This window comes from Nematolebias whitei, chromosome 9, assembly GCF_014905685.2.
Source record: "Nematolebias whitei isolate Nwh7 chromosome 9, NemWhi1, whole genome shotgun sequence".
Classification (NCBI taxonomy): domain Eukaryota; kingdom Metazoa; phylum Chordata; class Actinopteri; order Cyprinodontiformes; family Rivulidae; genus Nematolebias; species Nematolebias whitei.
Genome location: NC_056506.1, coordinates 49395893 through 49413961, shown reverse-complemented (window position 1 = coordinate 49413961; position 18069 = coordinate 49395893). Strand labels below are relative to the sequence as shown.

Here is an 18069-nt window from a genome sequence, read left to right as displayed (position 1 = left end):
ACCTCCAACATGCATGAGCCTCAAACACGCCTGAACCTCCAACATGCCTGGTGACGGTGCTTTATAAATAGTGCAAGACAAATAATGTGATGAATGGAAGCAAAACTATCTCCAGGGCTGGTGTTAATATGTTTACCCACCTGCTGGTATTTACTGCAGCAACCCTGACTCTGATGCAACTAATACCTGTTTATGCTTTGCGTACAGACACATAGACAGTAACCAAGTGATCAAGTTCACAGCTAATGTCAACAGGAAAAGAAAGTAAGTATGCGTTAACATCTGAAACCCTACAGTGACCAGTAAGACAACACACCAGTGCACTTGGCAGACATGGAGCGGAGACACATCATATCTGCTCTACATGTTGACCTGCTCTGGGCTGGACATTTATTCCACCTGAAATCAGAGGTTCAATATGACCAAAACATTATTATCAGTATGAGCCGACTGCTCAATCAAAACATGCAGGGAAATAAAAGTTATCCATTATGTGACAGCTTTGGCAACAAAACCTTACATATTTAGTTTTATGACATGTTTCTATTAGGTGATCTTTCTTTCTTCTTAAGTAGAGTTTTCTTTTCTATCTGCTTTGTAAGCCAAAAAACACTTTTGGGAAGCCCCTACAATGTCAAATAACCAAAAACTTATAACACAGGACTGTGATATTAGGCAAGAATTCTTCAGTTGTACCTTAATCCTGCCCCACGATCCTCAGGAGCCATCTTCAGAGAGTAAAACTATCTTCTGATGACGAGATAGTACCGCAAATCTATCCAAAGATCTTAAAAGCCAGTAAAGTTTTCAAAGTCAAGAAAAGAGAATTTGTCTTTTGCAGCAGTGGGCTAACTCAAATTTACCAGACAACACAGTCTGACAGAAGCTTCTGTTTATCCTCAATGAATCCCCGGTTGGAGTATTTCAAGTGGCTCCGTCTAAAAATAACTGGGTCACACCACATTCCATCCTCCGGTCATCAGGAGTACAGAGGAATTGGGGTTGAGGGCGGGGGGCATGAAACAGCTGCCACCACCAACAACACCACCAACCCAACATCAACATCCCTTCAAGCACACCTCCTCGTATGTCTGAGTGACAGGGCATGAGCGGCTGGATAGGAGGACGTGCGTGTGTCTCATGTAAATCACAGTTTTTAAACAACCACTTGATGGACGAGATGAACGTTGGACGAGAGGATTTTGGTATTAATTTAAACCCAAACTGTTCAAAACCACACAGAGACTCAACGTGATGTTAACAGATTCAAAGATCGCAGACGTAAACGTGCAAAAACAAACTATATTTGAACATTTTTGTCACTTTCCAGACTTAAAATGTTATCTACACCAACAATCACAAGATTGTTTAAACCTGTGGTGAAAAACCCCAGAACTCCTCCTAACATCAGCCTTTTAGTCTTTATAAGAAAACAGTACAATTATTGCTCAATCCTGCATGAAATGATTCTGTGGTATTTATTTTCTGCTTGTAGCTGTAGTAAACAAATCAAAACAGATATTAAAATAAAATGTTTACCGGCTGCAGCATCTCCTCTGGTTTGAAAGTGGGGTGCACTTAAAGTGTATTATTGGGCAGAAGTCTGTTCTTGGGTTATACGTGTCCAATTCATAAGAAGTCAAAATCGAATGACGTCACTTTCAAGACTGTTCTGTGGCATGCTGTGACACACACTGTTTTGTGTGTCCTCATACACATTCTTTGTTGTGTTTTAAATAATTTATCATAAAAGCTGTTGGACAAAATAAGTTCGTAAGAGTTTGACTGAGAAGAGAGATAATATTGAATATTTTTCTAATGACTGTCCAAATAACACAAAACAAAATCTTGTGTTTCATTCATCAAAACCCACAAAGACTTGGAATTTGGCCGATATCCCTCTTGTTTTTATGTATGATGCAATCACATGATACACACGTGTGTTGTTTTGCTATCAGTCACCCTGAGGTCCAATCAGAGAATTTGTTCTGCAGCACGCCCCCTTCAGCGTAAAGTGATCCAATTGGCTCATCCTATTATTTCTGCATCCCACACACACACACACACACACACACTCACCATCACACACACACACAGACACACACACACACACACAGGCAGTAATCACACCCACTGTGCTTAGGTTTCACAACTCTTAGGAAACTGTGTGTTTGTTGTGGGAACTTACTCCTTAAAATGCCGATTCACTGAAGGTCACATGACGTTTGTGCAGACTCACAGGCCTGATAATTAACCCCCCTTCACACATAAACACCCAGCGTCAACAAGAGTGGGTTGTGCTTGGCTGAGATGCTCTCCTTCCAGTTTAGTCGCACCTGTCAGGAACATTGTTAGTCCCCAAAGCTTGTTGACATCATGTAAACAACACACGTTCCAGCCAGCCAGAATCAGATGAAACTCCCGTGTTTGTGTTTTGTAAAGCTGGTAATAAAGCCATTAGATCTTTGTTTTACTGTTCTGCAGATGAAGGGTGGACAGCTGCTGACTGAACTGGGAAACGTAATTGAACAGTGGAAGGAACCCTTTGAGGATCTCCTCAATTCGGTCTCCATGTCCACCTTTGCGGAGGAGGAGGAGTCTAACGGCTCTGAGTAAGGTGAGGTCTGTACCTTTGGCAGATGTAGCCAGGTAGTTATAAAGCTCCTGAGGGTGCCAGGCATGGGCAGAAATCCTGGGAGAGTCAAGGGGGTTGGCACCCCCCAGCCTCCTTAACCCACACAAATCTTATAACATGAAGATTGTCCCCCAAATAAATAATTTGATGAAAACTATACTTTTAAGATATACAAAGAAATGAAAACATAAAAAAATTATGCATTTGTGGCTCTCAAAATTCCCCCCCACCATATTTTTTATTATGCTTTAGAGTAAAAACTTGCGTTTAAATATTTCCGTGCAGCCAGCAAGTGTCCACAAGTGATGCCATCTATATAATTACCAAGCATACAATTGTGGATTCATTTAAGAAATCATGTTTCAGAATTAACCATGAAGTTTTTGATGGTCTACATACATTTACACAAGCACACCCACTTTCACAATGTCGGCAGGCTCGACTCCTCAGCTGCCGGCTTCCCTTTAGGGACAGCAGCTACAAACCTTTATCCAAGACTTGCCCTAAGCCTGATGTCCAAATACCCACAAAACACAGAGAACAGCAGGTGGCAACACAATCCCATCCTGCTGGCCAAAAACATCAGTAACAGAGAGAGTTACGATGTTTGACACTCCTAAATGAAAATGATAACTCTCAAAATTACAAATGTAAATGAAAACACCAGAAAATGCTTCTAACTGAACCACAACTTTGTTTTTCCAACAGTGTCATCTGCACCTTGCTATTCTCATTAATTGAGCTGAAAAACTAATGTATGCTCTTTGTTTCTTTTAACAAGCAAACACAATGCAAAGGGTTCCTGACTCATTTCGTACACCTTTATTTAACCAGACATAAACACGGAGAACACATTCTTATTTACAGAGCAGGCCTGGCAGCATCAGCACGTACTTGTAGGGTCAAGGGAAACAATACAGCAGCTCAAGCTCAACCTTTGACTCAACCTCACCAGACATTTTCTTATATAACTCAGATGTGTTGCATTCAGCGTGGCGCCTACAAATCCCCGACACCTCGTTTGAATCCCACTGACCGGGTCAGTGACCCAGCTATGGCATCGGGTAACAGACAATGTCCAGCCACCAAGCACACAATCACTTTCAAAATAAAGGTCAGGAGTGAGAACCACTCACTCATGTACTGTAAAACAAAGTGAGTCAGCCAAACTCAGCAACTTTATTCAATTCAATTCAAAAATACTTTATTAATCCCAAAGGGAAATTATTTGTTGTTGTAACTCGTTATCCTCATTTCATTAAGAGATGTTATAGATGCTGATGCTGTAGACAGGAAGGATCTCTTGTAAAGGTCCATCCCACAGTGGATCCTAAAAAACTGGCTGCAGATGCCGTCCGATCCGTCCACCCAGACTTGGCTGGCCTGTCAGTTCTCCCGGGCTGTAGGACCACCCCAATGCTGGCAGAACTCCTCCCAGAGCGATGGCCACTCCTCCCAGCAGTCTGCAGAGCTCCTCGTAGCTGCGGACAGCCAACTGTAGGTGCCGAGGGACGATCCTGTCCTTCTGCTGTCATGAGCCGTGTTTCCTGCTACAAAGTAGTTCCAGGATCTCAGTGGTCAGGCACTCGAGCACAGCTGTCAGGTAGACGAGAATGCATCCACAGAACATCCTTTCAACTCATTTGAGATTTGGGGCTGTAGTTGAGATATTATTTGAGCTTTTGAGATGTTAATCAGCTGTTGGTTGTAGAAAACTGCCTTGTTGCCATGGTTACGCATCATAACAAATGTCCAAACCTAAAAAAGTTTCAGTAAACATCCTTCCAGCTGCACAGCATCTGATACCAGAGGAAACAACCATCCAAAAATTTTGATTTACATCCAGAAAAAGAAGAATTAAAATTTATAAAAGCAAAATCTCAGAATGAAAGTAACAGAGCTGCTCCAACATGCAGCCACCTGGAGCGGCGCAACTCTAGAACAAGTCCATGAGGTGCAAAGTTAAATTACAGTGAAGTGCGAAAGTCTGACACAAGTGTTTGAATTTAGTTTCAAAAGCAAAGATGTTTCAAGGTTGAATTTATAAATATACGCAGAAAGCACATTGCAAGTTTTCCAAATTTGCCACAATGTGATGGGTACGTTCTGGAGAGTGTGGCGAGGTCCAAATCTAATGTGAAGGGCAGCTTACATGTTTAACATGGAAAACTAGTGGACATGTGGTCAGCTCATGCACACAGCCCTGACCATCATGCAAAAAAAAATCTGTTGAACTTTTTGGCTTGTGCAATTAGTTGGTAACAAGTTTAAAATCAGGTCAATACCTTTTTTTGAAACTGAAGGATTATGTTTGTGTTCACAAATGCAGTAAATGTCTAAAGTCTGGTGGACAACAGTTTCAAGTCACATTCATCCAGTTCAACCTTCCTCCATGTGATGTCAACATGATTAGCATATTTCAGACTGCACAGGCTGAAGATGTTGTCAAATCCTCCTGATATCAGTAAAAATGATCTGACTCAGAACGAGAAGAAGTTTGAAAATAAAGAACAAGACATCTGAAAAGAACGTCTTCTGACATTTGATCGTTACAAACTAAAAAAACAAGATGAGGACACCTTTTTAAACAACCTTTAAAAGCCAACCTGCACATGAACAAACCTCCATCTCGTGCACTTTAAAGTCTCACCTTGTTGTCATGCTGCTCCACAGGTGAGCTCCTGTGGAAAGAAAATGTTGAGTTGTACTTCTTAACCACAATTACAGTAAAAATAGATAACAGACACATTTGTATTGCCTCGTTTCTGTCTTTTCCCCATTTTTGCACTTTGCGCAATTTTTAATTTACATTCACAATTATGTGTTACTTTATCAATGAGCTTTAATGGATCGTACTGAAGTGACTCTTTAATCCTGCCAAGTAAACATTTACAACCAGCTGCTTCATTTAAATCTAATTTAAATAATCTTATGTGCAGCCACAAAATGGAGTAAATGTTTACAGACTAGCATCTCTCACTTCTTATAACAGAATAATAACATCAATCATTTTGTCATTACTCATACTGTTCTTAATGATACCATGAGCATGCCCAAACTACACTTTGTGACCGATAATTAACCATAAAAGACGCTATTCTGTTGAGTGGTTTAAAACACGAGCTGAGTTCACGGTAACACTGATTCTGCTTTGAGCGGTTTTACTTTTGATACAGCAAAAATCAGACGAAGTTAAACTGAAGTGCGTCAGTGACAGGAGACCATCTTTGAATGCGTGTCAAATTACGATGTCTCATCCTGAGTCAGCAGGATGTTCTGATGAAAATGGTGTTTTTTTAAATGCTGTGACCTTCACAGCTCAGAAATCTTCATCGCTGTAAGACAGGGTTATGCCAGAACAAAAGGCTGAAAGAGGTTTTTTTAAAGGTTTTTTATTGATCAGGTTGAACAGTTGGGCCTTCTTCACACAAGATGTTGATGATACGGTACCTGAAGACCTCATCAAGACCTCATCAAGACCTCATCAAGACCTCATCAAAGACATCCATGTTCTGGCAGATTTTTTACGTCGTAGCGAGGTCATCATCCCGTGTGACAGGAGCCTTACGTCATATAAATGGTGTTGCACTGATGCTGCTTTGGCAGAACAAAACGACTCAACAAGTAACCAACCTTAATCAACAATCTGTACTTTTAAAACCAACTATACTGCTGAATATCTTCTTGATTTCCTACAAACATGACGCCATAAAATCTCTATTTAAATGTAGTTTGCTTGGTTTAACATTTTAAACCCTTTTTTTACTTTTAGCAACTGCTTTTATTTAATTCCTTCCTGTATTCCATCAAAAGAAGATCTATATTTGATAGAAAGCAAACTTTCTTCACACAATGTCAGGATGTCAACAAATAAAACATGTGACTGAAGAAGCTTCCAAAAGAGGACCAAAAAAAAAAGCACTAAAGAACTTGTAGACTTTAACAATTATTAAAGAGTTTATTCATGTTCAACTGAGGATATTTCATGATTTATTATCAAAAAATACAATTTCCATAATCAACTGTAAATGCGCATTAGTGTGCAGGAACTGCCGCAAAAGTTGCAGCAGTCTCATAAAGTTCATGCTGTCACTTAAACAGTTATTGTAATTTTGATTTAATAAATATATAAAATGTCAGGATAAAGAAAATTTTATTTCACTGTTCACTGCCAGAAATAATAATAATAAACAAGGAAATAATCAGATTTACAGCACCCAATAGAAATTTCAATATGATGACTTAATTAGTGAAAGTGGATTTTACATTTTTTGCATTTTGTTTGATTATTGTGCTGAGAACAGATCATTTTGTTACTCTCTTAATATTTGAAAGGTGTTTGCATGTTACCTGCAGACATGGTCGTATAAAGATCTCTGACCGTCGCCGTGACGACCAGCAGAGCGAGCAGGATGGCCACGAGGCTGTAGACTCGAAAACAGCTGAAAGCTACAAACCTGCAGACACAAAACAAGTTCCTCGTTCACTTTGTCATGACAAATAATAAAGTGACCCATTAAACGTATTTAGTGCATGAGTTAGTTCACAAATTAGTTGTTTTAAAAAGTTACAACACAAATGATTTGCACTAAATTATGTTATGTGAAAGTTATTTGTTTATTAATTAAGGTTTGATGCTTCATTCTTGCTCTTAAATGCACAAAAACTATTTCAACTGATGCAATCCATATGTTACTAACATTATGTGTTTATTTTTCCTAAATTTACCTAAATCGTTTCCTTTTCAGTAAAGTTTGTGTCTCATTTTTTCACTCAAACAATTATGATGCAGACTTTAAAAAGTTATAAAACAAGACTTTTGTAAATAATTAAATACTTTTTTTTTTTTTAACGTTAGTACATTTTTGAGCTATGAAACCTTTCAGGGCAAAGAATATTATGGATCAAGTTGTTTGCCCGTAATGCCAAAAATGATAATTTGAATAAAAATCAGTCAATATAAACAAATAAAAATGTTGCTGAAAAGTCCATTTAATGAGTTAGTTTAAATTTAGATTAAATGATTTTTCACTATCAAGCAAATGTTAAAAAATAGAGCACTTATTACAACAGTTTTCTTTTGTTTACATGGAACTATTTGTATTTCAAACAGGAAAGTTCAAACTTACACAGTGGGTTCAGATGTGGGAGGTATAATTCATGGAACTTGGTGTATTTATTTCACATTTGGACCCAGGACATCACTGATTTTGACATGACAGCAGGTCAGAGTGGCTGATATCCCTGCGTCATGATGCTTACCAGATCAGCGTGTTGGCTGCAGCGAACAGGGCTGAAGTCCTGCACGGACTCCGCTTCCAGCTCACCAGGCGCGTCACATGGAATCCTGCGCGGCCAGGAGGCTTCTCCTCCCCGGGGTGTGTCCGGCTCGGGGCCCCCGAGGGCCCCAGCGACCCGGCGGCCGCCTCCCCACCGCCAGCGGTGCCTGCTCCCCGGCTCCCCTGCATTGCTAAACGGCCGGGATCGCTCCGCTCCGCCGCTCCTCTCCATCACCTGAAATCACTAACAGCGTTTCCGGAAGGGTGGTTTCAAAATAAAATCCTCACATAAAGCTGACCATTCAAACTTCTAAAGCACATCTCCATCCATTATCTTTACCCCCTTCGTCTTTTTCGGGTCACGAGGGTCACTGGTCCCCATATCCAGCAGTCACTGTGCGAGAGTTGGGGGACACCTTGGACAGGTCTCCAGTCCATCACAGGGACACATAGAGACAAACAACCATTCACTGGGACAATTTAGAGTTCAGTCTACCATGCATGTTTTTGGTGTGTGGGAGGAAACCGGAATACCAAAACCCACGCATGCACGGAGAGAACATGCAAACTCCACCCAGAAAGGCCCCCGGCCGGGATTTGATCTGGTGACCTTCTCACCGAGAGGCAACAGCTCTACCAACTGACTCACCGTGCCGCCCTAAAGTACAACATTTATAATCATAATCTCAATCATATCTACAGAAAAATGATTTTCTGTAAACATTTCAGTGGGAATGCTAAGTGCTGAATAACCTAAATGTAGCTAAAAGGAAAAAGTAGCAAAGGCTAACTACAAGTAGCAGATCAGTACCTAAAAGCTAAATGAAGGGAAACCCTGGCTAATATACAGAAGAAACAAAATGCTAGCTAAAGGTAGAAAAATCTGGATGAAAGCAGCAAAAGGCCTAGCCAAAATCTAACAGTAGCAAAAGGGTAGCTAAAAGCAAGAAGTACAGAACAGCTAAAAATGTCAAAACACCAACAAATAGCTAAAATTACCAGAAGGCTTGCTATAATCTAAATCTAGCAAAATGTTGGTAAAATGTCAAAAGGATAATTAAAAGTTAAAAATAGTTAAAGGCAAATTGAAACTAAAATTATTGCATTGGTAGCTAAGTGGATAATTTGTGGCTAAACGCTAATTGTAGCAGTTTTCGCTAAAAGTGGAACAAGAAAAAAAAGTAGGACAAGTTTGTTGTTGTTGAAACAAATTTCAGAGAACTAAAGTAAATTCATTTTCTTTCAGAATGTTTATGTTTAGTCCCTGCAGTGAACACATTTTTAAAGCTTGATTTAAAAACATAGAAAAAATATCTTGTTTCCTTAAGCTACATTTAATTTATTTAGCAGCCACTTTCATCCGAAACTAATTATGAGAAACAAATCACGGTTTGTTCCTGCTTCAGCTTGAAATGATTTTATTGTGAAAGTAAAACAACCTCACTTCCTGTTCATCTTCCTATTTTCTTTCTAACTTCCCTGCAGCTGCAGACTTCAGCTACTTTTTATTTTGACCAGCTGCTTTTTGTGTTGTGTTTCACCTCAATGACGTCAGGTCTTTGTGTCTGTGTGAATAAATATAAGAAATGTCTTTATCTGTGTTAAACACTATTATATAGTTTATTAATAGCTAAAAATAAAATTAAAATAATTACATATGAATAAAAGTTATTTAATAAAGATGCATTAGGGGAAAAGACTGGAAACAGTCAGTGATAAAGTTTGTTAAAAGCTTTAGCTGTTTGCAATGACCTGCTTTGTTTTGTTTGGAGCTTTTACAACATAAAAGCTATTTAATCACAAAACCTGGTTAGTTACACACGACAAACCTTGACATATAAACAGATGGGAGTAAAAAGTTGTGTTTTAACAATCAGTCAGACTAAAGGGCTGCTCATGGACAAATCAAACTGGGCCACATGAGAGAGTTCAGAAGAACCTGTTTTGGTGTAGCAACATGAAACTTGCAGCTACAAAAGAATTCTGACCTATTTTTCTCCAATGTGGCCTGAACAGTTTTGGCTGTGAATCAAGGTCAAACCTCACAAATCGTGGATTTCAACAATGATCTGCTCTACTTTCTGCGAGTAGAATCCCACCAGGTCACCATTTCAGACTTGCACACATCTAGTTAATCTTTTTGTTTTTCAGCGTAGTTTCACATGAACTAGGCTTAAGGGGGGAAAAAAAATGCAGGTTGATTTAAATCTTGCAATCATCATTAAATATATTAGAAAATAGCTGAGTTTTTACATGAAAGCCACGAATATTTATTTAAGATTGAAATTTTGATTATTTTTGCTTAAACACTGTAGCATGTTGCAGCGTAATGTGCACATTTTGATTGTTTTGTGTTTGCTCTTTATCTCAATAGGGGTTGGATCAATTCAGACACAAGTCCACTTGATAAGTTTTTTTATAATCGGATCTTAATGGCTGTTTTACACTCAGAATTTCCAAATTCTGTGTCTCGTGTGTTAAACCTTTTCCTTTACCCAATCTTTCTGAGGAGACATTCTGATGTTCCCAACATGATCTAATCTCTGGCTAGTCCCAGGTCTTCCTTCAGCAGTGAAGCTTCAGTCCTACACAATGTGCTGAAACCACAACGAATCTCAGTAAACAGGCGCAACGCTACAGATACAACCTTTAATTCTCTGTGAGTTAAGTTTTTTATTGTTCGTTTGACTTTATTTAAGTGAAAATTATTTTCCCATTACATGTATTCCCATTTAATATGCACACACGCACAATCACAAGCTAGCATTTTGCGCACGTTCAACTGCAACATATGCAATAGTGACAGCTAAAAGTGTATAAATCTGAACTCATCCTGCATGCGCACTTATACCAGAGCTCTGCAAGCGCTAAAACAGTTTCTGTGTGCATGTGTGTGTGTTCATCAGTCACTAATTGGACTGAATTTCACAGAGCAACAAAAGATCAAACTCGAAAATTCCACCTCTGGTCTGCACAGGCTCTGCTTTGTTGTCCTTTGGCCACTGATTGCTGTGTTAACAGTTATCTCTTCCTCGCTCGTGAAAGCGACAGTCACCCCAACTGCTCAGAGACAGGCGACCCACAGAGGACAGAACCTACCAGGGGCTTCCTCCATCAACTCCAAACTCACTCTCTGACGCACACACAGAAGCCCGCTGGATCACCACGATATGCTCTACACCGTCAGTGATGTGGAAACTTGTCACCGCCTCTGTCAATGGGAAACTTTTTATGCTTCTCCACGCCGAGCAGGGATCTGAGATTTTAGGGTTTTTCAGCTGAGCAACGTTTTTGAAAAGATGAGGATTGAGCAGCAAAACCCTGATGATGTTAGGAGTGACTGTGTCCACTTGGATAAACTGAGTTCTGAAGACATGGAGTGTAAGATCTGCTACTCTGCATACAATCTGGGAAGTTGCAGGCCAAAAGTGCTTGAGTGCTGCCACCGTTTGTGCTTGAAGTGCCTCGTCAAGATCCTGGACCTCCGTGAGTCACCTTCCAATGTCTTGGTGTGTCCATTCTGTCGGTATGTCACCAAACTCCCGAAAGAGGCTGTGATAAAGCTGCCGGATGACAGCAATCTGGTGGCAACACTGGCTCTCCAAAGCATAAATCAGAGGAACCTGCACTTCCATCAGGACTCAACAACCGAGCTGCTCCTCAGCCCCAGACGCCTGAGCTCACTGACGGGTGGCAACGCTTCCCCCATGTCCTACACGTCTTCTTCCACGCCGTACACCACCATCCGGAGCTCCCCTAACTTTGTAGTCATCACTATTCTGGAGCCTCCACCTGCATCAACAACCACCCAAGATGTTCATGCATCAAACCAGAGCTCATCCAGTCTGGAATCTCTGGCATCCATCACACAGAGGTGGACAGTGTGGAACTGCGTGGCCCTGCTGTGCCAGACCTCAGCCCGGGCTCTGGTGTGGGTGCTGGGGCTCCTGTACTTCAGCTCGCTGCCAATGGGAGTCTACCTGCTCATCATGAAGAGGACAACAGCTGGGCTGCTGCTGGTGAGCTTGGTGCCAGCCAGCCTCGTCACGATCATGATCTTTGGGCTCTGCCAGTGTCTTTGTCACGAGCTCTGGCACCACATGCCATCATGATGACCCCAAGATGAACAAGAAGTGGACCGTTTGCTTTGAAAAGATCTCTAGATTTCACCAATGAGCATGTTCATGTGCACATGTGAACTGGAGGACAACAAACTGATCTTTTTTATTGGTTAAAAGAACAAGAAAGTTTGTAAATTAAGCTAATATTTTAGAGCTTTTTGTTGTTATTCATGTTTATTTGACTTTTTTTGGTTTAAAAACAGTATTTTACTTATATGCAGAAGTGTAAAAGCAATTAAGGAGCAATTTTTGACACATGTGGATTCATCTAGCAGTCATTAATAACTGTGGAAAATTGTGTCACGAGCTTCAATAAATAAATAAATAAAGTCTGCACAAGCAGCAGAGTTCTGTCAGATCTGAGGGAATAAATATACTTTCCATCAGTAAAATCAAATGAAAGCATCACAAACACGAAAAAGATATTTAATAATAATAAAAAAAAGAATAATGTATAATTTTATGATTTTATGTTTGTTGAAACTATAAATCACGTATAAATGAAGACTCAACCAGAATCAGAAGATGGGAATGAGTGAGAGCTCGCTGTGTTTATGTTTTTAGTCTATATTGAAAAAAGGATGAAAATGAGTTATTATAGATTCAGTTTTAAGGAATGCCACTGCACATTATATTTAAAATAATAATGCTAATAAATTAAAGCTATTTTTATTATAGTTACTGTGATATTTCTGCACCGCTGGCCCACCATTTAAACAGATGGTTGCAAAGTACCTTCAGTTTAATAGTTTGATCGTTTAATTTTGTGATAGTTTTTTTAACGTGGGTAAAATAGTGGTAAATAATGGTCCTAATGCAGAACAATGGAAAACCAAAAAGACCGTGGTTTATTTGAGAGAAGATAGCAGGAGTTTGTCAGGATCACATGTTGAGCCCAAAATGTGCACATCTCATCATCTCCATCAAACATGAACTTCAGCCACCAGAGGGCGCTGTAATCTTCTCTCCTCCTTTTATCCTTCCTGACTGAAGTTTTAATGAATGTGTTGTCTCTGCTCACTGTTTTAATTTCCAAAGTCCTGTATCCTCGTTGATGCTCCGAGAAAAGAACCTGAACCTTGGAGATCCTTTACCAGACCATTCATGCTCCTGTTTGTTTCTAACAGTTAAATCATAAACTCTGCTCCAACAGTGAAATTAAATAAGGATGCAACAGTGAAATTAAATAAGAGGTGTTTTGGGGATGCAACATTAAAATTAAGCTCAATAAAACTCACTCTTCACCTCGGATTGTTTTTCAAGATGGTTTCTTCAATGGTTTACTTGAGGAATTTGGACATCAGATTGAAGTGTCCATGCTCTCAGATTTGCTGGAAACTTTAAGAACAAAGATTTTATTTTATTTTATTCTAGAATTGTGCTGCTCAAGGTGGCTGCATGTTGGAGTAGTATCTATAACAACTCTTTAATGAAACCAGGATGACATTTCATTGCCCTTTGGATTTAATAACCTACTTTTGAACTGAATTGAATTATTGGAATACCTGGATCAAAAATGAGCATGAGCTTCTTTTCTGAGCATTGCATAAGTAAAATATGATGCAGAAACTCAAGCAAGCACAAACAAAATATTTACTGAAACAGCACATTTGGGTCATTTTATGATTCACCCTCACATCATGTTGTCAGCAGAGTGCTTGAAAAATGTGATAAAAGAAGTCTCAGGCCTGAAAAAACATTGACTAAAGTCTAATGAAAATGCTAAAAATGACAAAAGTCATGCTTTAACATTATAAAATGATAAACCGATAAACTCGGAACAGAAGTTTTGTGCACACAAGACACTTGTTTTGGGATGCAAATCAGTTCTTTGTTTTATTTGGATGCTTTCCCAGAGGCAACTATCCAAGTGCATTACTGGGGAAATTCATTACTTCTTTATTTTAAAGACAACAACAACAAATATATAGTTGAAAGAAATGCACAGATTCTGTTAGTAATTCAAGTACTGTACAAAAAATGAATACAAGTTAAACTGTATGCAAATAATACTTAAATCAAAGCAATTTAATAAATGACTATTTAAACTTTATTATGATTTGTAAATGCAAATATTTCTGCTTGTGTGAAAGAAAATTTGTTTTATTGACAGTATTCCTTTTCCAGCGGCACAGTGGTGCAACTGGTAGAGCTGCTGCCTCTCAGCGAGAAGGCTGCCGGTTCAAATCCCGGTCCGGAGGCCTCTCTGGGTGGCGTTTGTATGTTCTCTCCGTGTACGCATGGGTTTCTCTGGGTACTCGGGTTTCCTTCCACAGACCAAAAACATGCATGTTAGGCTGATTGGTAACTCTAAATTGTCCCGAGGTGTGAGAGAGAGTGAATGGTTGTTTGTTTCGTTTGTCTCTATGTGTCCCTGTGATGGACTGGAGACCTGTCCAGGGTGTCCCTGTGATGGACTGGAGACCTGTCCAGGGTGTCCCCCGCCTCTCAAACAGTGATGGCTGGACATGGGCATCAGTGACCCCCGCGACCCAAAATGAAAGAAGTGGGTAAAGATAATGGTTGAATGGATGAATGGATGGATAGATGGATAATCATTTAAGCTTGTAATTGAGTAAATTGTCCATTAGAGGTTTTAAAAAGATGTTTGCTTCCCCTGAAAAAAAAAAAAAATCACCCTGCTAATATTTGCGTACACATTTGATCCCTCTGTGCTTTTTAATTCTGCTAACACCCGCGTTGAGCTGTCCAAGTGGAGTATAAAACAAACACGAGGAGCTTTTCCCAGAACAATTAGTCTGTTTGCTTCCACAACGTGTCACAGATGATAAATATTCCAGGCTTTCTAGCATTTCTGTTTTCCAGGGGTCTTGATCTAAACCGGAGCAAATGCTTCCCTGCAGGGAGGGCAACATCGCTGCAGATTCCTTTTTAGTGATGGAATGAACATTCCCATATGCTGAGGAACATTCCCAGGCTGCGAAAATCAAACAGAAAAAAAAAAAAAACGGAAAAATGTTTCCTTATTTTACTGTTCAAACTCAGGTCAGAACATGAAGGTTTACACAACTGGTTCCTCATCACACACTTGAATATTACATTAAATATCCACTTATGGGTTGCACTCATTGGTATTTGTTGCAGAAGCTTGGGTCCAGTTATGTCAGACTTTCCACTACTGCAAAAACACACTTTAAAAAACACTTTTCTTTTGTTTTAAACAGTTGTCCATCTTGTTTAAATGTTGATCCATTCCAATAATGTTTATTGTAATACTGTATTACTAATGCCTGGAAAAATAAGATAGTTATTTTCCAAAACTTGCTATAGACAGAAACAGTATACAGTGTTTTTTTCCTGATGCTAAAAAGCATCTAGTTCAGTTTAATGTTTGTTTAGTCACTGTGCTATCATAACTTTCACTGAGAAAGTTCATCTACAAATAAGGTAATGTGAAAATCTGCTAAATCCCAAGACGCTCCATGTAATTTGTAATTCTAACAAGATTTTTTTAGACGTCATGATTTGACTCAGACTCATCTTAAATAGTTTCAAGTAATTTCTTGTTCATATTTACACCTTGTATATTAACCCAGTCAGGTCATCTGGACAGTTTCTTTGTTTTTTGTGGAAAGACTCAGATCCAGAGGGCTTCATCAGTCTGAGGAATCCCAAGTAAACTATTTTTCCCACTAAGCAGTACCCTCCTTTAGTGGACCAACCAGTTTGCTGGTGATAAGATGGTTTTGGATAGAGGGCGAAACATCTTTCCACAAAAAATAAACTGTCCAGGTGATCTGACTGACAGGCAAGGCCCTTAACCCCACACCATCTGCTCCTCTGGGTGTCCTAGATAGCAGCTCTCTGCTCCACACAGAGGCTGTGGTTGCGTCAGGAAGGGCATCCGGCGTAAAAATAACTGCCAAGTCTTCGTGCAAATTAGTTCGCTGTGGCGACCCCTGCATCATGAAGGACCTCACTCACCCAGCACACACACTTTTTGCCCCACTCCCCTCAGGAAGGAGGTTGAGAAGCATTAAGTGTAGAACCACTAGACTGAGGAACAGCTTCTACCCTGAGGCTGTTAGACTCATGAATCTCTAATCAGGAGAATCACTGTGAAAAATCACATCATGTTGCTGCTGATCTGTTTCATGTTGCTGCTGATCTGTTTCATGTTGATGTGTTCTTGACAGACTCATGTTCATGTTTGTGCTGATGTTCAATGTTTTATGTTATGAGTGCTTAGTGTATATTTAGTTGACGTTTTTCTTAGTTCATATCTTAGATGTTATTACTGTTTTTCTTATACATTTTATTGTTGGATGTAACTGGGACCCCGTGTACATAATTTCGCTCCACCACATGTACCACATGAGGTGCGAATGACAATAAAGAATCTCTGACGCAGGGAGCAGCCGAAAGAAGAAGATTGAGCATGAACTTTGATGTCTTATATACTGTATTAACCTTTATTTAACAGGAAAATCCCACTGCGATCACAGATCTCTTTTGACAAAGGGTCTGAACCTGAAGGCTGCCTAACATGCATGTTTAATTCTCTGTTTTGATGCAAAACCTGGTTTAGAAACTTTGTGCAACTTTATGTATGCAGTCAGACTCGTAAGTTTTGTAACAGTTTCTGGACGTTTCTTCTTGGAGTCACTTGAAGGTTTCTGCTGATCCTCCTCTGGGTTCAGGTCCAGACACTGGCTGAGTTCATCTAGTTTCTTTGAAGCCACTGCTGGATCTTTCTGGTGTTTAAAACATGGCTTTGTTCAGACATAAACATTGTCCCTGTCTAAAATCCTGAGCACTCAGGGAACATTTCGATCGTAGAATTGTACATTCAGATAATTATTCTGATTCGCTTCCTACCCTCTGTTGCAGAGAAACGTTCAAATGATGCTTTCATCATTGTGCTCGACCAGTGGAACACTATTCAGGTACCGTTCAGGTTGTTTATTTAACACATTGTACAAGAACATTTTTGTTTTTATTTTAAAAGCTCTTCTATGGACATTGAACATTTGCAGTAAATGATACTGCTGCGATGCCTTACAATCATTACCTTCTGCTTATTTTTCCACCTACACATCTCTGAGATTCTGCACTTGCTCCATCCATCATCTTCTGCTTGTTCTGGAGTCGGGTCTTAGGAGCAGCAGCTTGAGCAGGGAGGTCCAGACATCTCTTTCCACAGCCACCTCCTCCAGCTCTGCTTGGAGGACCCAATGTGTTCCTAGGCCAACCAAGAGACATAGTCTCAGAATGTCCTGAGTCTTCCCTAAACTCTCCTTTCAGTTGGACATGCTTGGATACCTCCCGAGGTGTCTAGGGGTATCCTTACTAAAAGCCTGAACCACCTCGCTTGGCTCCTCTTTTTGTGGAGGAGCAGGGGCTCGACTCCTCTAGTTCTCAGTTTGTGTGCCTGACGGTGCTATGCTGTTAGGGGCAATTGTCCCTGGTAGGGTCTCCCAGATAATCTTAGATGATGGACCAGACAAAGAGCAATTCCAAATACTCGTACAGACAGAAGACAACAAGGAGTTCAATGTACCTCACCCAAATGTGGGTTTCTGGAGTCCGACCAAAAACAGATGAAGGGCTTGTCAGTTAGCACCCGGAGACTGGGCCACCACCCGTGGTGTGGGACCCAGCTGGGCTCAGTCCAAATGAGTTACATGAGTTTGCCTTCCTGTGGGTGCACCTCCTGCAGGAGGGGCCATACATGTTGGGTTCATGGTGCCATGGGTGGCAACCAAAGACGGGGGGCCTTGACGCTCTGACCCTGGCTGACTGAAGCTTGGTGTTGAAACGCATCGCACTGGATGATAATAACGTTAAAATGTTGCATCTCAAGAATAAACACAAGTAAATGATAGAACTGGTGCTTTAGAATAATGTTTACCTCTTTGGATAAATCGGGATTTGCACAAAATGCATGTAAATTAGTAGGAAGCAGAAGGGCCGCACAACTTGTCTTTATCTTACTGATGTTCTTGTAAACTCTTTTGTTTGGAGAACATCTTTCTGCCTGTTGACAGTCACAGCACTCATGATTTCTATAAAC

The 18069-nt window shown here is 40.1% G+C and overlaps 2 protein-coding genes across 2 annotated transcripts in view; one reads left to right on the top strand and one right to left on the bottom strand.

The window, feature by feature from the left end:
• retreg1 (reticulophagy regulator 1) overlaps positions 1-8103 on the bottom strand; it is an 18667-nt gene extending 10564 nt beyond the window's left edge. Inside the window, exons 1-3 of the mRNA XM_037681944.1 lie at positions 7898-8103; positions 6986-7092; positions 5286-5316 (exon numbers count right to left, since the gene is read on the bottom strand). Coding sequence (XP_037537872.1) covers positions 5286-5316; positions 6986-7092; positions 7898-8103 — 344 coding nt within the window. The remainder of the gene's footprint in view (positions 1-5285; positions 5317-6985; positions 7093-7897) is intronic.
• Positions 8104-11213: 3110 nt separating this feature from the next.
• Positions 11214-12029, top strand: rnf182 (ring finger protein 182). Its single transcript, XM_037681943.1, has one exon. It carries the CDS (start codon positions 11214-11216, stop codon positions 12024-12026), a length of 813 nt encoding a protein of 270 aa, XP_037537871.1. The 3' UTR covers positions 12027-12029.
• Positions 12030-18069: the final 6040 nt, after the last annotated feature.

Excerpts from the sequence above, each read along its gene's own strand:
- rnf182 (XM_037681943.1), top strand. The coding sequence starts at position 11,214 with ATGAGGATTGAGCAGCAAAACCCTGATGATGTTAGGAGTGACTGTGTC.